At 34.8% G+C, this 24,626-nt stretch overlaps 1 protein-coding gene and 1 long non-coding RNA gene across 5 annotated transcripts in view; one reads left to right on the plus strand and one right to left on the minus strand.

Moving 5' to 3' along the window:
• The window catches only part of LOC143225944 (uncharacterized), a 151,460-nt gene that overhangs the window by 74,387 nt on the left and 52,447 nt on the right, over positions 1 to 24,626 (minus strand). For 2 of the 4 annotated variants that reach the window (XM_076456200.1, XM_076456196.1), the window contains exons 1-3: positions 12,219 to 12,502; positions 4,842 to 4,942; positions 91 to 607 (exon numbers count right to left, since the gene is read on the minus strand). In XM_076456200.1, coding sequence (XP_076312315.1) covers positions 91 to 607; positions 4,842 to 4,942; positions 12,219 to 12,279 — 679 coding nt within the window. In that variant the 5' untranslated portion in view covers positions 12,280 to 12,502. Of the gene's footprint in view, positions 1 to 90; positions 608 to 4,841; positions 4,943 to 12,218; positions 12,504 to 24,626 lie in introns of those variants that run through there. The other 2 variants (XM_076456197.1, XM_076456198.1) reach the window with 2 other exon arrangements.
• On the plus strand, positions 403 to 1,741 carry LOC143225945 (uncharacterized). The gene is made up of 2 exons (XR_013014209.1): positions 403 to 541; positions 1,449 to 1,741. It is a non-coding gene; the product is annotated as an uncharacterized LOC143225945 (long non-coding RNA).

Raw genomic sequence — 24,626 nt, forward strand, 5'->3', positions numbered from 1 at the left:
GTAGTTTATACTTGTTGTTAGTAAGGGTTAGATGAATATCACAATGACTAGTATCAATAATTAAAATATTAGTGAACTTTGAACACTTACCACATTTTATACTATTAAATCCTGGTACTTTCACGCATTCGTTTGCTTTGACGTTAGACTGGAACGTTGAGAGGCTGGTTTCTGTGTTTAATGGACAATTCTGTTTAGAGGGTGTGTTACTGAAGAATGAAGAAATAAGTTGAGAAGGGGGCGTCACTTGAAATTCTTCAATACAATTTATCGCTGTTGAAGAAGACACTTCTGAAAATTCAGAGGGCGCTGAAGGGCAGTTTACTCGAGCAAAACCATCGTTATCACTTCGCCATATTTTCTTTCTTTCATTGGACGACGGGATCTCACACAGAGACTCTGAATAGAAGCACGGATTGATGATGCTTTCGGCTTTTATATCAATGTTTGTAAGTAAATAATCCAAATTCAACCCAGGTGCAGAAAGCTGATGAAAAATATCTTCTTGTTCTTCTTCCAATCTCGATTCCAGTGTTTCAAGGTCAGTGTCATCTAAATCTTGAAGGTCTTCAGGTTGTCGCTTAACGATAACGTTTGGTCCACTGTCCTATAAGGAACAAATAAAATTACTTTCGAAAACCTTAGTTGTGGTGCGGATATAACAAATGACAACTCACCGAATTGTCGATAATCTTTAATTGACAACAACTGTTTCTAGTATTATTGGTATATGATACTATCCTGAAATTGAGTAAAGACTGTAAGTTAACTTATTTACAGGTGACAGCACCATCGTAATAGCTAATGGGTCCACGTCTTCACTGAAAATTCGTTTACTAGTAAAAGATGTTTTGAAATACATATATACTCATAAGAGGATATCTATATTTAACAACTGTTTTAGTCATTACATTATAATTCAGCAATCATTCACCTATTCTGAACACACATACACACCATTTAATTCTATGAGAATTTTATTATAAATAATGTTTTTTTTTCAGTTTTTTATTACTGTAATGAAAACATAAAATTCGTTAATAAATTTCTTAACAATTTTGACTTTTCGATCACAAAGTTTTTCACACTGTAACATGACTTACAGAATAGTTGCTTAAGATAAGACAGTATGTAAATAACTGGCTAAACTCTAATACTACCCCATCGAGTAGATTATTGAGTTACGGTAGGCTGAAAAAATCTTCATCTCTTAGTGAGATTCTAATAATAATATTTCATCATTGAAATCACAAGCATGATGGACTACAAGTATCTTTTAGGCATTTCTGACATAATTTAGAAATAAACAATAGGAATAGTATTGGTGTCAGGTAAGACTTATGAAAATATATTTTCAACACTTTGTTGCACGCAAAATACTGTGATGATTACATTAATTATTAATTAGTTATTCTATGCTTCATATGTCAATTTGCTGCCCTCTTTAGGAAAACTTCGAGGAGGAATCTTTGTAGGAGTAGTGGCCTGGGAAATTAAATCCTAGATCGTCTTGGAACAAAGAATGGTGTGTTTTCAAGTGGTCAAAGATCTCCTTCATTAGGATTAGAATCAACGACTTGATGCTTTCTAGAAGGGAACACAGGTGCTAGGTTAACTGAATGTATTATCAATTAAACTGCTGTAGAAGGCTTCTTTTGTATTTTATATTTCTCGTATGTCTTTGATATCCTGTTGTTTTTTTGTATTGTCGTATTTATATTTTAAACACTTTCATGTCCTATTTTTTGTATTGTCGTATTTTTGTTTTTAACATTTTAATGTCTTGTTCACTCGAAAAAGATTTTTCTTCTTATTTGGCTAAAATGTATATTTCAGATGAATTATTATTACTACCGAGTCTTTCACGTCTATTATGCTTATTTAATATAATAAATTTGTCATTCTAGAATTAAGAAATTTGTAATATAGAAAATTTGAAGAAAAAGGAAGATGAACACATCACTATTCTTGATAATGAATAATCTTAACACTTGGTAAGGAAGAAATAAAGGCTATAAACACGAAGAATAAGTAGGAAGAAAAAATTAAAAGAAAATACTCTCTATTTAAAAGGCCTCTTCAGGAACATACAGAGATTATGCACATCGCATCAAGTTAGAACACTATTCAGAAGACACAACCCAAAATGACTGCAATGACACGCTAAACCATCTAAAACCCCAACAGGAAAAACAAACAAATAACGACACCATTTACAACATTTTACTAGCAGATTAGAAGTAGATTATAAGGAAGACAATGATATCGAGTTTCAATTGCAAGTACGTTATAAGGATGACAAGGATACCAGGTTTTAATTTCTCAAAAAGTTATTTGCCCAACATTAAAATACATTACTATGAAAAGTCGCAGAGGTTTGGTTGTGTTTGTTTTGAATTTCGCGCAAAGCTACACGAAGGCTATCTGCACTAGCCGTCCCTAATTTAGCAGTGTAAGACTAGAAGGAAGGCAGCTGGTCATCACCACCCATTGCTAATTCTTGAGCTACTCTTTTACCAACAAATAGCGGGCTTGGCCAAAAAATTATGATGCCTCCACGACTGAAGGGGCGAGCATGTTTGGTGTGCCGGGATTCAAACCCACGATCCTCAGATTGCAAGTCGAGTGCTTTAACCACCTGGCTATGCTGGGCCCAAGTCGTCAATAAAAACACCTCACTGGTATCAAACATACTGTTAGATTTTGATAGAATCAGTAATATATCTGAAACTGGCAGAAACCGCCATATTCTGAAAACTGGTTTACAAACTTGAGGGTGTGGGTTGAACCGATAGAAAAACTTTGGATTTCAGAGCGAGTGAGTTGTGATCGAATTGGTGTGGTACCATAAAATATTCCCTGCACTTTAAGTTGTAGGTGCGTTGTTCGAGTCATGGTCAATGACTAAGCGTGGGTGGCAGACTGTTGCTGACGGGCTATCTTTTTTCTGGCAAGTACTTCGAAATTAGGATCAGAGAGAGATAACTTTGCCATAAATAGAGAACACCAGCACAAATATACAAACTTGAACTAATAAGTCGACGTATTAATTTACTGTAAACTGTTTGTTTTTTTTTTTTAATTTCGCACAAAGCTACTCGAAGGCTATCTGTGCTAACCGTCCCTAATTTAGCAGTGTAAGACTAGAGGGAAGGTAGCTAGTCATGACCACCCACCGCCAACTCTTGGACGACTATTTTAACAACAAATAATGGGATTGACCGTCACTTTATAATGCCTCCACGGCTGAAAGGGCGAGCATGTTTGGCACGACGGGGATGCGAACCAGCGACCCTAAAATTACGAGTCGCACGCCTTAACACACTTGGCCATGCCGGGCCTCACTGTAAACTCCCACAAAGCTTTGATTTGAATTGAGGCTAATATTTTCACGAAGTGTGACATCAAGAAAATTACATGTGTAAGTTAAAAGCACATACAGCATATATATTGTAACCGATACCAACTGGATATACGTACACGTTTTTCTGTCACACACACACGCACAAGATCAGATATATAACCAAAAATGAAATTAACTGGAACTTATGTGAAATTTACTTATATAAGGAAAACTCGTGTTGATATTAAAAATTAATATACAATCAGAACTAATCTTTGCTAAGGGGTATTTATATATTTGCTAAGGGGATTATTCAGGATATAATACTATATAACAAAATGTTTACTCTTCCTTGTTCTTGGGCAGAAAGTGTTATTTCCCAATTGCTTATGCCTAAACTAAATGGAAAATACCAATTTTTCTCTTCAAACTTTGCTTCTGTGACCTGTGTAGTGTATCGGAGACTTCAAAATGGTAGCATTCTTGATGGGTCTCCAATGAGGCTTTACCAAGTTTCCCTGTTATCTTTGCCTTTGGGACAGGGACACAGCAGCGCACTACGACAGGAAGCACTGGCCAGAACGGACCGAGTTTTCTGTGGGGAGGCACAATGTCAAGTGTGAGCCACTAGTGGACCTCCAGAAGGTGTTATTCTCACCATTGCACATAAAATTAGGTCTTATGAAACAATTTGTTAGGCTCTTGATAAGGAGTCTGCAGCCTTCAAGTACCTTCGAGACTTTTTTCCCTAAGATGTTTGAGGCAAAGGTCAAAGCTGATGTTTTCGTTGGACCACAAATGAAGAAGATGCTGGACTGCACAGAATTCCCCAAGAAGCTCAGTAGGAAAGAAGAAAAAGCTTGGGACAACTTTGTCGCAGTGGTTCGGGGCTTCTTGGGCAATCATAAGGCCGAAAGTTATGTGGAACTGGTTGAGGCTCTGGTGAAAAACTATGGGGAAATGGGTTGCAGGGTGTCCCTGAAAGTCCATATCCTTGACGCTCATCTTGATAAATTCAAGGACAACATGGGAGCATACTCAAAGGAACAAAGCGAGCGCTTCCACGAAGATTTACTGGATTTTGAATACCGCTAACAAGGAGCATATAACAAAAACATGATGGGAAACTATATTTGGCGGCTGATACGTGAAAGTGATTTACATTACAGTCGCAAATCTCGAAAAACTACTCACTTCTAAACATTTTTTCATTTTTGCAAAACTTTAGTATAAATACACTTAAATCTTGATTAATATGTTGTTTTATTCAAACTTTATGGAAATGAAAATGTGAAAAATTTTCCCTTTTTACATAGAAAATAGGTTAATTTCTAAATTTCATTATCCAGGTCACAAAAGCAAAGTTTAAAGAGAATAATGGCCATTTTCTGTACTTTTACAACACAAACTATTAAGAAATAATACATGGTATCCAGGAACAAAATTTGCGTTACATGGTGTAATTTGAATAAAAAGAAAAGAAAAAGACAAACCTTACCAGACAAGTCAAGTCCACCATTCTACCGTCGACGTCAGCACACCAAAAGAGGTCATCATCAACGAAGGGCATATTTTGATCCACGTCGTGCTCTGTCCAGTCTGTTATAATAATCAGCAAAACATTGTATCATTATAATGGCTTTTATAATGTGGTTCTGAATGTAGGACTACGCTGTGGTTGTAGTTCATCAATTGAAGCACTGAATTTACATTTATTATTGATCGAGGTGCGAATTTCATATACCGTATTATCACGTGAACAGCCCACTCCCCCCTTCCTGATATACCCCACGCCTGAAGAAAACGTGTTCTCAGAAACTTTTAGGCAGGTATTACCTGCACTGATGCAAGCCGGCGACAAAGACAAATTTCGAAAGGTTTTGTTTGTTTTGAAATTTCGCACAAAGCTACTCGAGAGCTATCTGTGCTAGCTGTCCCTAATTTAGCAGTGTAAGACAAGAGGGAAGGCAGCTAGTCACCACCACTCTGAGCCAACTCTTGGGCTACTCTTTTACCAACGAATAGTGGGATTTACCGTCACATTATAACGCCCCCACGGCTGAAAGGGGCGAGCATGTTTGGCGCGACCGGAATTCGAACCCGCGACTCTCGGATTACGAGTCGAACGCCTTAACCCACCTGGTCATGCCGGGCCAAAGTTTGGAAGGCAAAGAATTAAAGAATCATTTGATATTTCGGTAACACAATAAAAAAAACCTTCATTAAACGCGATTTGAACAAGAGCAACATAAACGGATACTGGGGGGAAAAATAGCGATTTCAGTCTTAAAAACAACAACAAATAATGTATTACTCGCAAACGATTACACTCTAAAGTTGGCATTTTTAAATAATTTAAAATACAATCCTCGAGTTATTTGCATGAAAATATGGTAGATGTATAAGTTTGGTTTGGTTTGAATTTCGCGCAAAGACGAAAGGCAGCTAGTCATCACCACCCACTCTTGGGCTATTCTTTTACCAACAAATAGTGTAATTGACTGTCACATAATAATGTATTCACGGCTGAAAGGTCGAACATGTTTGATGTGACGGGGATTCTAATCCGCGACCTTCAGATTTCGAGTAGGGCGCCCTATTGGGCCTAGCCATGCCGGGTCCAAGCTACAGACTCTATACCTAAGCTAAAATTTTATTATAATTGAGGAACAATCACGTTTAAAAAGTCACTGCTTTTGTTTCGTTCGTTAAATAAAGGAGTCTGAAGATATAACTTACACTAATAGAAGTAAATATATCATATCAACGTGAACTTCCTTCTGAAGATTCTCATTTGTTTAATATTAATCAGTGCTTTTATTTTATAACCTTTAACCAAAAATATATTAAACCATTGAAAACAAACTGTTGTAGTAACCTAAATGTTCATAATCCTGATAAGAAAGAACAGCAATTCGGTACTTTGTAGAAGACATTCCTGTAGCCAAAGGTTCCAAGATTAACAAACAGAGAAAAAAGCAGGTCGTTATAAGTTCAGCTAATTATAGGACGTAGGCCCGGCATGGCCAGGTGGGTTAAGGAGTTCGACTCGTAATCTGAGGGTCGTGAGTTCGAATCTCCGTCGCACCAAACATGCTCGCCCTTTCAGCCGTGGAAGCGTTATAATGTTACGGTCGATCCCACTATTCGTTGATAAAAGAGTACCCTAAGAGTTTGCGGTGGGTAGTGATAACTAGCTGCCTTCCCCCTAGTCTTAAACTGCGAAATTAGGGACGGCTAGCGCAGATAGCCCTCGTGTAGCCTTGCGCGAAATTAAAAAGTACAAAACAAAAACAAACATCATAGAATGTATGAATAACCATACGTTATTATCATTTCAGGAAAATAAGACTAATATATAGATCGTAGATACGATGTTTTCAAACACCAAACTTCGCATTTTTCATTCCCAAACTTCCACGGTTATAGTAAAAAATTACACACACATTGTAAATCACACTTCATGAGATGAGAGTGGAGGCCTTGCAACAAGAAAATGCAGTAAAAGCCATAACGAAAATATCTTAACTAATAGATGTAAATATGTAACCGTTTAAATGAATTAGCCCACCAGTAACTTGATCATATTTACTTTTACTTCAAAATCACAGGCAGAAAAAAATTTTCCCAAAAGTAATTTTGACAGAATTAATTCATGTTACTAAACAATATGTGCATATATTCCATTGAATTGTTATTAACAGTTAAATAAATTTATAAATTAGCATTATTTTGCGATTGATTGAAATAAATAACCATATAGATCTTATGAAAGGGTTTTAATATCTAAGAAAAGCATTTATATGTATGATTTAGAAGGAAATAATTTATCTTCCAAGCAAAGTTTGCCCATACACTTTACTTAAGTTTCTAATATTTCAAACAGTATGAAACAAAATACTCTTAAAGGTAAGATAGAAGGAAATACTTAATAACCGCGGTACTTAAAATTATTTTAACCAAGATCAGAGTAAATTAATCTTTGAAACCTATTTTCTGTTTATTAGATATGTGTTTGTGCGTCAGCAATACCAAGCATAGGGCAAGTGTTTACCCGATTCGAGTTTATTACTTACCAGGATCTCTACCAACCTACGATCTCACTGAAAAATTATAAGGCATGCTTAGAGTAGATTAATCTTTAAGACATTGGGCGGAGTCAAATACATCAGTTAAAATGGTTTGACATCCTGAGTCTAAAACTGTATTAGATCCTGAATCGGTCAGGAGATTATGGGATTATTGAATAAAATTTGTACTTGAAAAAAAAAAAAATATGTAGAGCCCTTTCTATCAGCCGTTATGCCGCGACTAAAAATCGAACCTCTTCTAGCTAAGTATATCAGTTGCTAAAGAAAAGTATAACACTAATACCACACTCGGAAAGACTGGACCTTAACACTGGTTCCTTTCTTTTGTTGTTAATCTAACATCACTGTGATATATGTTCATGTGTATGTGTATACATTTCTCATAAAGTTTTTCGTATACAACTTAAACTGTGTTCAACTACTAACCAAACAGATCAGGTAGAATGTCGCTCTTGAAGAAGTTGTGCAAACGAAATGAAAAATAGAATCAGTTCTGGAGTGATTATCGTTTTCTTCAAAGTATAATAGTACACTAACTTCATACTAGTGTGCCCATGAATCTATATGGAATCTCTAAAAGCTAAGCTAAGAATAAACTTTTCATATATCCAAGTTATCAGCGATAAAAAATTGTTTACTTAGAAGATAAAAATTGTACAACTTCGAAACCACACATGAAAAAAAATGAATTTGTTATCATATATATATAACCTTGTATCGGAATAATCTTTAAGTGAAACTGAAATTCGAAACTGGTAAATATCACCAATATAATAAGTCAGAATTTTCTTGTATCTATATCATAGTTCTAGTAGCAGACTTTAATAGTAAAATTGTTCTTTGGTATATAATACAACTCAAATTTGAAAAATAAGATGTAAATAAAGTTATCTTAGTAACAGTGCGAACTGAAATTAATGTATTATTTTCAAAGAAATTTAGAAACAAGTATCAATACCTAACGCATTTGGGTTTATACCTATCAATATACTGTAAAAACCAAAATAAGCAAACAGCACAACCAACCATCATACATCTTTCCTGACACTATTCTGGTTGTGGATTGGATGACGATAATCATTGTAGCGATTGTCAAAGGTACCCTAAAGAATGTTCTTTTAGTGGGAGTGCTTGATACTGATTTAATAAATGTGTGGTCCCTTAAACTGACTACAGTAAACTTAAATGTCTCTTGAGCAACTCACGACATGTAAGGTTTGTTTGGTTTTAATTTAGCGCAAAGCTACACGAGGGCTATCTCTGCTAGCCATTCCTAACTTAGCTCTTGGGCTACTTTTTACTAACAAATAGTGGGACTGACATTAACGTTATAACGTCTCCTTGGCTAAAAGGGCGAGAATGTTTGGTGAGATGGAAATTCGAAGGAATCATTTCTCAATACAGCTGCAGTTTTATTTTTTATGTTATTTGAACACATTTTGTTTAAATCAAAGCCTCAATAAGTTATCTGATAGGTTCGCCAAAGGGAATTGAACTCGGAATTTTAGGTTGGTAATTCCGTAAACTTATCGTTGCCTCACAGTGGTACTATTTAAATACAAACAGCACCGCTGATAAGGTACTAACCTTAAAAATACTAGCCGTGATTAAAAAAACCAGTCTAACTTTCCAGAGATGGATCTTGAGAAACCAACGCATATCAAAGTTAAATGAGAGGAATGTAAATAAAAGCACTACTGAAAATTAACTATAACATCTATTTTATAATTTCCCATGTATCTACACGTTTTTCTGTTTTTATTTTATGCTATTAACACTGTTTCTAGATAGATAGTTTACATTCTGTGATGGTTTTGAATATTGATCTCTCTTTCTTGTTTTAAAACACTTCCAACCAGAAAGGTTTATACGTGGTCTTGTTGTTAGAAAGTCTAGATAAGAGCCTGCTGTGGGCGTGTTGTAAGAACATGAATCAGTCGCACTATAAATTAGTTAAAAGTAGCCATATAATTGGTGGATCCAGAAGACTAATGCCATTTTATTTGGATCTCTGACTTGCTCATTTAGCCCATATATCCTATATATAAAATGTCGTTCGGTTGAAAATACCAAATTCCTATCCAAACATATAGCAAATTTGTCACTAAAACTCATCTACAGAATCTTACCTAGAAACACCTTCTATCTCATTTTAGAGGCTATCAAATAATAAGTTACAAAAACAGTCTATTATTCAAAGATATTCAAGTATTTTTTTACACTCTGAGCTACGCACTACCACTCTTGTAAACACGACCACGTCATCGGTGTGATATTATACTTACGTATAGCTAGGACTTTTGATCTGATTATGACGACAATCTGATACGACAGAAACTCTTAAAATGTGATTTGGAAAAATCATTTGCTGTAGATACATTTTGTGGAATTTGTGTTATGTTTATTATTTAATAATAACGCGGTGTGTCATGGCCTGGTTGTTAACGCTCTCGACTCGTAATTTACAGGTCACAGGATCAAAACTCACCATCAGCCATGCTCGTATTTTAAATTGTGTAGTCGTTATAATGTGACGATCAATCCCACTTTTCGTTTGTAAGAGTAACCGTTTTCCTGCTAATCTATCGCTTTAAATTTAGAGGTCTCCTGCTAGTACAACGGTAAGTCTACGGATTTACAACGCTAAATCTAAACCGAGGGGTTCTATTCCCCTCGGTGGACTCAGTAGATAGCTCGACGTGGACTTGATATAAGAAAACACACACACACACAAATTTAGAGAAAGATAGTGCAGATAGCTCTGGTGTAGCTTTGCATAAAATTCAACAAAAACAAATAACACTGCCTTAAACGACAAGGAAATTTAATTATTTTGAGGCAATCTTTTGAGAGTATTTTTATGTCAAACGACAACTAAAACTTGCATGGAAATAAATTATTTTTGTTTAAAGTGCAAACTTGCACAGTCAGCCATCTATACTTTGCCCACAGTAGGGACTGAACCCCGAATTTAGCGAAATAAGCCACCGAGCTTATTTGTTTGTTCAACAGTTTCGTGCAAAGCTTCATGAAAGCGATATCTGCGCATAGCCATCGCAAACTGTAAACTAATAAACTAGAAGGAAGGCAGTCAACAGTGCTCACTGTAAATTAATAAGCTGCTGTTTCCTCACTGAATAGTTGGATTTGAGCATCATTTTTATAGAGCACTTACAACCTTAAAGTAAATAACATGCCAACAGGCTGTAAACCACGAACCCTCTGATTCATAGTTCAAACACGCCAATCAGTAGATCATGCCTGGCCATGTAACTTAGTGATACGTGTAAAATAATCATTCAGTACTGATACAAAAAGACTGTCTATTTTAAACTATAAAGTGAAGTGAAAAACAAATAAAACATACTTTAGCAGACATATTGTGATGAGTATTTGAAGCAGCATTTCAGAAACGAAACTATGTGAAAAGGAAAAGATCTCATTACACACAATATAATTGTTTTAGCTGATTTTATGAGCAACAGTAAGTCTATAAGTTGATGAATACCAGGTATCGATACTCTTGTAATTTTGTGATTAATTACAAACAATATACAATAGCGAACAAGTTTGTTTACTAGTGGGTTATGAGTTACGGTAATTAGACATACCTTAAAAGTTTTAGTTGATCAAATGTTGAAATTTAACACCTCATTGCTATGCTGTCACATTTGCTCTTCACTGATTTAACGTTTATCTAAATATGTGATATCCTTACACTATTGCTGTAATCATCCATACTTTTTTTACTTGTAGTAAAACTTAAGTTATTCATGTCTGCTTTTAACATTTGGTGGTTCTTCTTTCATTCAATAACTTTCTATGACCTGAGATAAAATAATAAATAACTACCCTACAAAGACAGAGTACTCCATTATATCGTCGAATAGCCACTATATTAACAGGAGAGAATTTCACTTTTTTCCTCGTCTTTTACGTGGACGCTGAATAGCATTAAAGGCCAAGGCTTACCTTCTCGCCTTCTTTCGCGTTGGAAAGATGTTGTTTGTTTATTTTTTGAATTTTGTGCAAAGCTACATGAGGGCTCTCTGCGCTATCCGTCTCTAAGTTAGCAGTGTAAGACTAGAGTGAAGGCAGATAGTCATCATCACCAACCGCCAACTCTTGAGCTACTCTCTTACCAACGAATAATGAGATTGAACGTCACATTATAACGCTTCCACGGCTGAAAGGGCGAGCATGTTTGGTGTAACGGGTATTCGAACCCGCGACCCTCAGATTACGAATTGAACGTCTTAACTCACCTGGCCATGCCGGGCCCTGGAAAGATACACTACAAGTATATATCAAAAACACTCACCAGGCAAACAAAACATTTGTAAAAGTAATAATGATGTTGTTGTACTGAACAAAATTCAGAAAAACATGAACATTTTGGTCCCCCCTACCGGAAGATTAACAGTAAATCCTCGGACATGCAGTTCTAAAACCCAGGGTTCAATATCTCCTAGCGGACAGAGTGTAGACAACCAATTTTATAGTTATGTGCTAAAAAGATCTAAAACAAAAATTGATCATTGGATCTGCTTCGAAAATTCTTCAGTTATAATGCATACAAAATCCATCGCAGCTTCCAAATTTGGCTATACATTAGTGTTGATATCGTTAGAATGAAACTATAAATTAATGTTTAGTATTCTTATAACTCAATAAAGAAAAAGAGTACGGAAACTGCTCTATTTCATTAAACTCCTGATTATATGGTAACAATAGGTATAAACACAAAGAAATAAATAAATGAATTCAAAAGTAATCAGCCTTACCAACTATGTTCATTGTACGGTGTAGCTCCCAAAGTTTCCACCGTGCCGAATTCACCAACATGGCGCCAGAATCAGTAATAACAATAAAAATCAATCTAGAATCTTCTTTAGAAATCGTAAACTATAAGAATAAAAACTAAGAAACTTCCTCACAGCTACTTACGCACGAAAACGAAAGTTACAGCTTCCAGTTTGATTAAATAATTTTGTTTCATTTAAATTTATATTCTGAGTGATGAATGTTCAAGTAGTCGTCTGAACGAAGGACCACAACTGTTATCTGACATACTATTATGCTTATCTCGGTACAAGGTTCTCTGTCGTATTATATCTTTAATTTGTCAGTTCTTGACTGTCTAGTTTATCTTATTCAAACTTGGTTTATTTTTTGTTATGAATCATATACGGAATTTAACGAACAATTTAAAAAATGCTAGTTATCGTTTTCTTTCCATTTTTCTAATTAAAACGATTAGCTTCCTATTATCTAAATATTATTATTATTTGTTACCTCCTAACTAATAACAATACTGAGAAAATCACCATGGTTACTTGTGTTTCAGTATTAATTTATGCATCTTTTTGCAAGTGGATCTGAAGTCCATGGTCTTCGTTTTGAAATCGTTAAAAGACATCGTGGTTCGCACGTTGGAGTCCTGAATATATTATAAGAGTAATTTTCAAATTCACTGTTCGATCTGACAACAAAAGTCCACGAAATGGCTGTGTTGACTAGCTGAATTCCTTTAAGACTAATACCTCAAGTTAGGTACTGCTAGTACAGGTAAATCTGGAATAGCTTGTCACAATATTCAACAGTAAACATACTTTTACCAAGAATATTGGATAGTCATTAATCTCAAATTCTTTATGTCAAAATACTAGAGCCAGACACCTATTTCCCAATACTAAAATGTTATTTAGGTCCGCGTCTTCACACCAAAATACTGAATAGTCTGTCTTTACTTATATCTATAATTTAATCTTCCACTTCATTCAATTAAAATACAATAGTCGATCCTTGTACTATTCGCTACTAAAATACCGGACAAAGTCTTCATTTCTCGGTTTCCTTTGCCTAAATACTAGAGGTTCAGTTCTTCAGTTTCGGTTAATAAAACCACTAGAATTATTCGTACTTTGAGAGTGGCCTGGTAGTTATTGTGCTGGACTACGTGTCGTTAAGTTTAAATTTTGAGCCGCGATGTCACTTCGCTAAGCATGCTCCGTACTTTCAGCAGTGGAATTTTTATACAAATGTAAGTCAATTCCGTTATTCGGTTTCAGGAACCGAACAAAAGCCTTACTGTTCTGCCAGTAGCTCAAAGTTAGGGAAAGTTATACACGAATCCTAGTAGACTTTGACCTGGCCATTAAGTCCATATATCTATAAGTTGCCATTCAGACTGGTCTGTCGATGTGTCAGCGGTAAGATTGCAGATTTATAACGCTAAAATCCGGGGTTCTATTCATCACGGTGGTCAGAGTGCAAGTCATCCAGAGTGTATCTTTATGCTAAAACACACAAACCATTGAAAATGTCATAATCAATCTCTCACACTGACTTCTACCAAAATAATGAATTAGTCAATCTTCCACTAAGTTAGCTTATTACCAACATTTACAACACTATTTGAAATTAGCTAAGAAAGTAGTATAGTAGTATAGAAATATGAAACTGTTGTTTAACTTTACGTAAGGCCGGACCGAGCATAGCCTACTGGTTAGCAAGTCGATTTCAGGTTTGGAGACGTGGTGTCACTGACCATGATCTGTACGTCAGCTGACCACTAAGTATAAAAGTGAAAGACAACCCTGTTAATCGTGTACAGTCAAAAATAGCAATCTTAGTAATGGATGCTACTGGCTGACTGCCTTCTTTTCGTTAGCATTTCAGAACTAGGAACTACTATAGACGAGTACAAGGGATTTCTGATCTGGCTGAATAACTACTCAGAATAGTGTGTAGTGAGCAATGAACAGTTTACATCAAAAAAGTTTAAACGAGAGACATTCATTTAAGGAACTGGCTACTTGTATCTATACAAAGTTTAAAAAGGTATATGCGCATGGATGCATTAGGCATTGTTCAATTTCATTCTGCAATTAATGTGATACTGCAGCGTACACGATTACAAAACGTTTCACTCTTGCTATTCTGAAAGAGTTAACTTGCAATCGTATCTTAACAAACGTTTTTTACCTATTAATTTCTGTATTGTTATTTTCACATTTCACAGTGTGGTGCAAAAATGTATGTCCAGTAATAACTTAATTAAAATAATACTTTACAGTGAGAAAAGCGTGAAATACACTAGATAAGATCAAGTAGAAGAGGGCCTTAGAGGAACTGGACACCAGACGTATAATACCAAAGTAAAAACAATGTATAATTATATTGTAATAAGCAGTTTTGGAGCAAGATCACGTTTTGATATTTAATTAACCGTGTTTCGACTGATAGGAATATATAGTTTGGTTCGAATTTCGCGCAAAGATACACGAGGGCTATCTGCGCTAGCCATCCCTAATTTAGCAGTGTAAGAATAGAGGTAAGGCAGCTAGTCATCACCACCCAACGCCAACACTTGGGCTACTTTTTTACAAATGAATAGTGGGATTGTCCGTCACATTATAACGCCTTCACAGCTAAAAGGGAATATATAGATCATATCATATGGTTTTGTTCGATTACAGTTGAACAATCTGCACTCAAAGTAAAAACAACTAAAACCCAAACATCTTACTACACTCAATTACTCAAGGATTCCAGAATTATGTTCTGAGCAACTATTTCAAAATATAATTCAATCAAAAGCAAAAGTTTTGTAAACAATAGAAATCAAGACACCATGTAACTTTGTAAATATATGAGTTTATGTCAAAAGCAATGGAGCGTAACTGACGCATTCTTCCAAATGCACGATATTTTTAGAATCTCTATGAACAGAGAACAAATATTTTGAAATGTTTTCAGGAACCTCGCATTCTATGAAAACGTTACGTTTGCGGACTTACTGTGTTAAAATCCGGGTTTCGATATTCCACGGTAAACGTAGAAGATAATCAGTTATGGTTTTGATCATTTCAAGTTACAATATGTTTCATCTTAAATAAACCAATATATTACCAGTAATTGTTATGCTGAGTTCATTCATTTAAGTCAAATGCATGCTGGAGTAAAGTAAATTCGTTGAAATCTATTTTGAAACATTGAAAAAAATGCATATAATGATTACACACATTCATGCACACACAGATATATTAATAACTTTATTATTAATCTATTATTAACAACCAGTTTTCGAGTCAGTCAGATGTCTTTGTTTAATGAGTTTATTCCCAAACAAAGCTTTCCATTATTCTCCTTTAAACATTAAAAAAAAACATGAATAGACTTTTAAGCTGTTTCCAATATCTGGAATTTGAATTGCTTACTAGTGTGGCAGATTTCTCACTAGTTTCCAGACTGGAAAGGAGTAAAGTCTATGGCTTCATGCAAAATCCCAGACACAATACAGGATCTGGTTCATCAGCTCCATAAAGCCGTTTTCTCTTGAGTTCTGTTGATAGTGATGTCAGGAGTTCAACTTGTAAAACGGCTAAGTACAGTACCTGTCCATATAGGAACACCTTTAATATCCTGTGAAAAAGAAAACTAGCTTGAATTACACTAGGTTAGGGCGCTCGACTCGAAATCTGAGGGTCGAGGGTTTGAATCCCCATCACACCAAACATGCTCACTCTTACAGCCATGAAGGGGTTATAATTTCACAGTCAATCTCACTATTCGTTGGTGAAAGAGTAGCCCAAAAGTTAGCAGTGGGTGGTCATGATTAGCTACCTTCCCTCTAGTATTACATTCCTAAATATGTGACGGCTAGCGCAGATAGCCCTCGTGTAGGTTTGTGCAAAATTCAAAATAAGCATACAAATCGAACAACCCCTATTCAAAGGCTTGTTTTTGACAGTTAAGTGTCGTTTTTTTAAGGTTAACAGATCGAGCTCTTTGTCGGAGAACTTTTTGTTTTTTCGGTTATAGCTTGAGAAACAGATAATTGGACAAATTTTCATGATGTAACAACATATCACTAGATAGATTCTCTTCACAGTGAACAGATCATACAATTTAGGATAACACCTGTCATCTTGTTGAGTCTATGCTGTGTTTAAACCAGGATATTATATTGATGAAACGTGGTCCAACCTGATATTTGGTGTAAGTCCTTATTATCGTGGTGATACATCTTCCAACCCGATATTAGGTTTAGATCTCAATAAAATGAAATTTTAACCTACTCAAAAGACGAATAGGTGTAGCAAGTGGTTAACTGCTATTGAAGAGCAATGTTGAAAAAAATCGAATTATTTCGACAAGTGCAAGATAGATGAGTCACGTGGACTCTTAATGCTGTTTCTGATGCATAAAATTACAATAAATCCACAGACTGATGAACAGACGTTATGATGAATCAAGAAATGGATGCACTTGATATTTCGAAACTCTCCCGAGTAGCACAGAGATATGTCAGCGTACTAATAACACTGGAATGCAGGTTTCAATACTCATGGTGGGCAGAGTACAGATAACCCATTGTGTAGCTTTGTGCTTAATTACAAACAAATATTCCGAAACTTCATTTCTAGTAAACACTTAAAGTTTCACTAGAAAAGCCACAAGTTATGTATGAGTTTGTAAATATGTGTACTTTTATAGTGGTTTAAACTTACACAAAGTGACCATAACAAACCTTTGTATTTTTACTGCGGTAAAGAAAAATAAAAAATCTAAACTAAACTAAAATGAATATCAAGGTTTAGGCTGAAGCATTTCCCAACAAGCATAAATAAATATAATAAATATCTAGATTTGCTGATGCTTTAACAAGCGTATTAAGGAACTGTGATAACAGTTGTTTACACGAGAATGAGCTGCGAAAAAGATAACCTTAATTGTCCTTGATGCCGAACAAATCACTTATTATTACGGATAAACTCCATAGGTATGACGTATTCCTACTCGTTTTATTTTTCAAGATATTGTTGTGTTATGTCTATGCATTACCATTCACCTTCTTCAGAACTTTATGGATATTATCTTTTTAATATACATGTTCGAATGATTTATATATATATAAAATGAATATGAAAATCAGCAATCCAATCGCAGTCAATATAATTCGCAATGGAATGATTTATATCATAATTACAATATGACATTGCTTGACGTTCGTAGGCAATTTTATGCCAACGGAAGTGAACAGCTTTGAGGAGGGTATGTAACAATTTTTAACACTGCAATATATTCATACTTATAGAGATCATACAGATATATTTATGTTGGAGATTTTGAATTTCCAAGGTGGAGATATCTTTGGATTTAATGATGTTAGAAAACAAAGGAATGTGGATTATCTTGGGATGGAAGAACCATCCAGAAACAGACCTGTAACAAGTCGTACCCCAGCCGTGATAAGAAAAATGTTGGTATATTAACAGGTTAAAATCGAAGAACACAACAGTCAGTCACAAGAGATCTAGACAACAATACATCATATAATTATGAAGGATTTACTTCTGAAAATGAAACTAACAAGGCATGGGTTTATTAAGATAAGACTTACAATCATATCTGCTATTCAACCACCATATCCCTCAAGCAATGAAAGAATAAAACATATTCATGATATTCCTTGGAAAGATATGTTAGTCAAAACGTCAGAAAAAGCATAGATTTCTGTGCAATTAGATTGTTGAAACCGATTTTGGGAAACAGTTGTTCTAGTATATTAGATATATTGTTCGAACGTTACAAGGAGGAATGGTATGTTTTGAACATGACAGTCTTACGATAAAGTCTTTTGCAGCGAAAATTATACTGGAGGATTACTGTGAAGATTAAAGGGTGTCAGGTAGAGAATGGACGATCAGACGTCATGATATTAACCGTAACGACATGATAAGGCCTCAAATCGTTTTGATATAACATGCTCAAACATCTATAGCATGTTCTCCTGTGTTTTGTTTTATTCCAGCTAGGTCATACTTCCAAATATATTTCATTCTGGGTGATGCTTATAATTTTAAAGACATAAAATTCTATGTATATAACGAACATATATTAATATATTTATTGTATTTTAAACAACTAATTCAGCTGAAGACCAACAATTTCTTTCTTCTGTCAGATTGCATTAATTTCATTTGCTGTAGTAACTGTGATTGAGCAAAAGTCTAAATATATAACAGGTCGGCTTTATAACTACTAACAAAAAGACATACATTGACCCACGTTTTGAATCACAAATGTATGAAGCATGTGAGGCTGTTGCACTGTTGTTGCTGCGATACTGTTCGGAAATGAAATAATAATGATTGAAATATTTATGTTTCACATTGTGAAAAGTGGAGCTTTGTGAAAAATATCAAACTTAACGTATGCGGCAATATGCATATTGTGTAGAAAAAAAACAAACACTTTCAACAATAATGGTGACCAAAATAGCTTATAATAGAACCATAGTAGTCTTAATGATGAGTAACAGTAATGCGTTATTGTTTGTCACATAGGTATTTCTCCAATACACTGGCCCCTCAGTGGCACAGCGGTATGAATGTGTGCGGCCTTACACCACTAAAACCAGGTTTTGATACCCGTGATGACTAAAGCACCGATAGCCCATTGTGTGGCTTTGTGCTTGACATCAAACAAATTAAATAATTCGACATAGTAAATAGCCTTAAACCAATAAAGCAATTGTTCTCTTTCAGTTTTGATAGTAACAGCGACAACTCTACAAAGCATCTTGACATCTTCACACTGCTTCAACGCATCATTGTTAAACATGTGTCAACACAAAAGTTATTTAAAATAATTGATTGTATAATCTTTATGTATTCATTCTGTTTTATGTGTTAATAAGGAGACCAATTATTAGTTGTATCCTGAAGAGGCTTATTAGTGATATAGTAGTGTCATCTGTTGGCTGTAATAATCAACATAATGCTTAACACACTTGTTTTAAAACACACACGTAGGTCATGACCAAGATAGTAACATTATATCACAAAATAAATTTGTATCTCACAACGATATCAAGACTGAGTTATTAGATAGTGTGTAGATAAAAATAAATGAGTGACAATATCATATAGGTTTCCCGTATATGATAAACAGCTGACGTAAGTAACCACGTATTACACAAGAATGAATAAATATCAACCGTAGTACAAACTGCTATTGTGTGTAGCTAGTTTTAACTCTTTTTTTTTTTTCAGTTTACACAACTTTATATGTTATAAAAGGTTTTAGGAACAGGTTAATATTTTGATTTGAATTAACGAGAACGAATTTCGATTATAAATGGAGTCAAATGTTAATTTATAGGGAGAAATTTTGAATGAATATTTCAAGTTTCAGACGTAGTATTTGATGCTGAATATTCTGAAAAAAGAAAAGTGGATGCGTAATGGTCATTTCATGTAGTTCACTTCCTATAGTAGTGGTGGCAATGAGTATGTGAGGCTACATTAGGCCCGGCATGGCCAAGCGTGTTAAGGCGTGCGACTCGTAATCTGAGGGTCGCGGGTTCGCATCCAGGTCGCGCCAAACATGCTCACCCTTTCAGCTGTTGGGGCGTTATAATGTGACGGTCAATTCCACTATTCGTTGGTAAAAGAGTAGCCCAAGAGTTGGCGGTTGGTGGTGATGACTAGCTGCCTTCCCTCTAGTCTTACACTGCTAAATTAGGGACGGCTAGCACAGATAGCCCTCGAGTAGCTTTGTGCGAAATTCCAAACCAAAGAGGCTACATTAAACTTGTGTGTTTTTGTTTTACTTATAACAAAGCCACATCAGGGTATCTGCTGAGTTCACCGTACATTAAACGTACATGCGGCTTTTATTAATGCAGAATCTCTCACATGTTTTGCAATATTTTAATACCAAAATAAACGACCTTATAACACCAGATTGGTGTTTTTATTTAATTTTATACTCAAAGTTTCGCTTCACACTTTCTTCAGGAGCGTTCCATTAAAACACAACCTGAAACGGACAGTATAAAGCTTCAAATGACTTAAATAATAAATTATATTCAAATTTATAGCGTAAATTAGTACAGAATGTTAATGACATATTACGTAGCAAAGCTTATTATTGAGACAATTAACTGTTGCCTATTATAAAACACATTCTATAAAGATTAACATTAAGATAGGATAAAAAATAAAATAAAATAACTCAAGTGATAACTGCTATCCTTTGTCCCTATTCATTTGTGGTTGTATTTGTTCAATGAGAAACATTTCTTTGATTTTTCTGTCAGTGCACTTTGTGAAGATTAGTTAAAAAATGATCTACAGCTCCGTTTCTTTCGTGTTGTTATTTATTGTTTGGTTTAAATTTCACGCAAAGCTACACGAGAGCTATCAGCGCCAGCCGTCCCTAATTTAGCACTGTTAGACTAGAGGGAAAGCAGCAAGTCATCACCACCCACAGCCAACTATGTTATCTATAGAGAGCGTCAATATGTTTCTCTATCTTTATGTGTACGATTCTTCAAGTTTTACCTGCGTAAGTATGATGCAGAAGTTACATGTTAGCTGGTAAACAACATTGGAGACAAGACACCCATCTTTCGATAGCAAACACGTTTTTGTAAGACAGTTGGCTTTATTACATTATAGGGTAGTATGCTGAGATACTGTAAGGTGGCTTTTTGGGTCTGGACTTGGCCGTTCTATAACTTCAATAGGCAGTTCAAATTTCCTGATTCTACTTTTTATTTTCTTGGAAATAACTTCGTCAATTATAGATGTTATGAAAATACGTCGTTCTTATTTCTCATTCTTAATACAAATACACAATGTGCTGTAATGGATAGACTATTATGTATTTATTTTAATATCAATGTTTGTTTTAGTTCATTTGCATTGATTGTGTTATATACAGTCATGTTTGCCCCCCGCTAGTACAGCGGTAAGTCTGAGAATTTACAACGTTAAAATCAGGAGCTTGATTGCCCTCGGTGAGCTCAGCAGATAGCCCGATGTGGCTTTGTTATAAGAAAACACACGCACACACAGAGTCATGTTTAATGAAGTTGTATAACTATTTGACAATTTATCACATTTAATGTATTTTTCGCGTTATCAATGTATATATCTTAGTTGTTGTTGTTGTTTTGAATTAAGCACAAAGCTACACAATTGTCTATCTGTGCTTTGCCCACCACGGGTATCAAAACCCGGTTTTTAGCGTTGTAAGTCCGCAGACATACCGCTGAGCCACTGGATGCATCTCAGTTTAAAATTCTCCAACTCCAATTTTTAATTCTCTAAGAAGGATTTATTATGATATATATATTTTAATATCAATATTTGTTTTAGTAAAATACATATGTAGTAATTAATGCATGCAACTTATATTGTTAAATGTGTATTGCTAAAGTCGTACCTGTTTTCTGAATATGTAGAAGATTCTCGAGCGTAAGAATCAACAATACACTATGTGTGTGTGTATGTAATACTAGTGATAGCTGTTATTTTTGATAACTGAACTTCCGAGAACCTCGTCTTAAACATTGTAGAAAAAAACCAACGCAACGCAGAGAGACAGTTTTACACTGTTGGTTTGCTACAGTTAATATACTATAATCCTCAAAAGCTGTAACTGTGATAAAAGCTTATTAATCGGAAAACTATATATATTTTACAAAGAACGTCTATAGATTTCGAACATTATAAACTGTTTAACTTGAGCAAGTTAAGTTCGGACGTTAGTATTTCTACAAAAACATCGGATATCTTCGTCGAAGAAAAGTCAGCTTGTAAACGGCGTGAGACTAACCATTAAGCAAAGTGTAACAGTATCAACTAAGAATTAATTCGCTTATCGTGAACCGTTGCTTCCAGACCAAACAGGAGACTCTGTACTATGTGTAAGTTTCTAAACGTTTTGTATAAAAATCGTTATTTTTAATAACTATTTATTTAACAATTCATTTCCAGACCAAACAGGAGACTCAGTATTGTTTGTAAGTTTCTAAAAGTTTTGTATAAAAATCATTATTTTAATAACTATTTGTAATGACCGTTATTATAATTGTATTACTGTTTGTATGTTAAACTACATCTGTGTTAAGAAAGAAAATTTTGTGTATCAGTCTCGTTGACAAGTATAAATTTGATGCATATCGATATTTATTTAATTTCTAAATTCGAATTGAAGTTTCAGGATATTTGAAATCGTAATACGTAACATAATAAATCAGAAACTCGTTCGAGATAAATTATAACATGTAACAATACATGGAAAGAAGTTACCATGTAACTACTCATTTGTCTATTTAGTTCGGCGTTACACTCTTAAAAACAAGATTAACTCACTCTCTAACCACTCGTTTGTCTATACAGACCATTGTTACCCATTTAAAGACAGAATTTATTTTGATTTAAAGTTAATACAAGTACTTATCAAGAAGAATAAAAAAACAGAATAAATTTTCCTGATGTGATCGACCCAGAAGAAAATAAGAGCAAATGTTAGTGTACAAAGTATAATTAGACAAATTATCCAACACTAACTTTAACTGACATGTTTTCAAATTGAATTCGCTTGAAGGAAAGCATGATAAAACAATGTGACACGCAGTTCCAATTACTTCTGGGTTATTATATAAATATATAATGCGTTTTGAAAATTAAATTTGGACGCAGTTCCAAAAAAATCAATGTCATAAAATACTTACATGTTTCATGTGTCTCCTTCTGATAATGCTGAGCTATTTCGGAACATTTTGTAGTGTTCAAAGAACTTCTATAACGATATCGTTTCATGTTTTCTATTTTGAGTTACTGAAAGTCTGACAGAAATACAGACTGTGAAAATTGTTTAAAAGGGCAAACGCAGAGATAATTAGCAATCCAGTTTGGTTTTTCAAAGTCCGTAGTGGAAAAGTTATGTACAATATAACAGACAATTATTGTATGCACTGGACATCCTGCATAGGATAATGAAAGGTAAATTACAAGACAAGAATGTTAATATAACAACTAGTGGCGCAACAAATAATCACATGATAAGGAACTTATTTAATACTTTCTTTCATAACGATGATAAGACCGGCTTTAGTATTTTACCGTTCATTTAGATGTTTGTCGAAATCATCAGGATTGCTAACAATGCCATGTTGTGCTTGTATTTTTGAAAGATGAATCATAGTTTCATGCCTATACTTCAAACCTATGAGCACCGATATCGATATGTTCTCTATTCCCCCTAAGTGGCGTAGCGGTATGTCTGCGGACTCAAACCTCTATAAATATATATCGATACCCGTGGTGGGCAGAACACAGCTAACCCATTTTGTAGCTTAATCTTTAATTCTAACTAAACAAAGATGTTCAGTAGGAGGTCACTGAATATGATCATATTGGTATTAGTTGCAGTTATGGTAAGAACAAACATCACTACGAATAGGTGTATACATCTTAATGTGCTTCCGAAAGACCAATTTTATAATGAAATTCAAGTCACACTGAACCCAGTTATGCAATCTTTCGCATCTGCAGTGGGATCAGGGTTTGCCGTGATGCAAGATAATGCCCAGTACTATTATAGCCGCCCCTCATTTAGAAGTGTAAGACTAGAGAGAAGGTAGCAAATGATCGCCACCCACCGCTAACTCTTGAGCTACTCTTTTACCAAAGAATAGGGGATTGACCGTCACATTATAACGTCCCTACGGCATATGTTTAGTATGACGGGGATTCGAAGCCGCGACCTTCACATTACGAGTTAAGTGCCTTATCCACCTGGCCATGCCGGGCCTACGGGATGTAAATGGTTACCGTGTACATCAGCATTTTATTCCCCGATGATCTCAGACACTTTAAAGATTAAGATGAATCAGGAATGAAACAAGATCCAGAACAACGCTAACTTTCATCTAATAAAAAGATATACCTTGTAGGTGTACATACTATGCTAGTTCTATAAGTATCCACTCTGAACGAAGAACAATGCTAATTTCGATCTAATAAAAGAATGTACCTTGTACGAAGAACGAATAACATCTTTTTGATTTTTTCAGTTGCGTGTTTCTCAGGCACGTGGACTCAGCCAAATATTAGCTTCCACTATTTGGTTTTGTGGATACTCATGTTTTATGAATTATAACAAGTGAACTACTACCAGAAAAACTGTTTTAAGTAAATAAAGTGTGCTCTTGAAATACACTGAACTTCAGTTTATTACGCATTTGATTAATGAATAATTTATATATTAAACTTTAATCATGTAACGCTTTTTAGTGTCCAAGTATTCCAAAACAAACAAAAAACCAGAAACGCATCCATTCTAAGAATCTCATTGTTCATTACACCCGAGCCGTGTAAGCAAATAAC

Source organism: Tachypleus tridentatus, chromosome 9 (assembly GCF_004210375.1).
Source record: "Tachypleus tridentatus isolate NWPU-2018 chromosome 9, ASM421037v1, whole genome shotgun sequence".
NCBI lineage: Eukaryota > Metazoa > Arthropoda > Merostomata > Xiphosura > Limulidae > Tachypleus > Tachypleus tridentatus.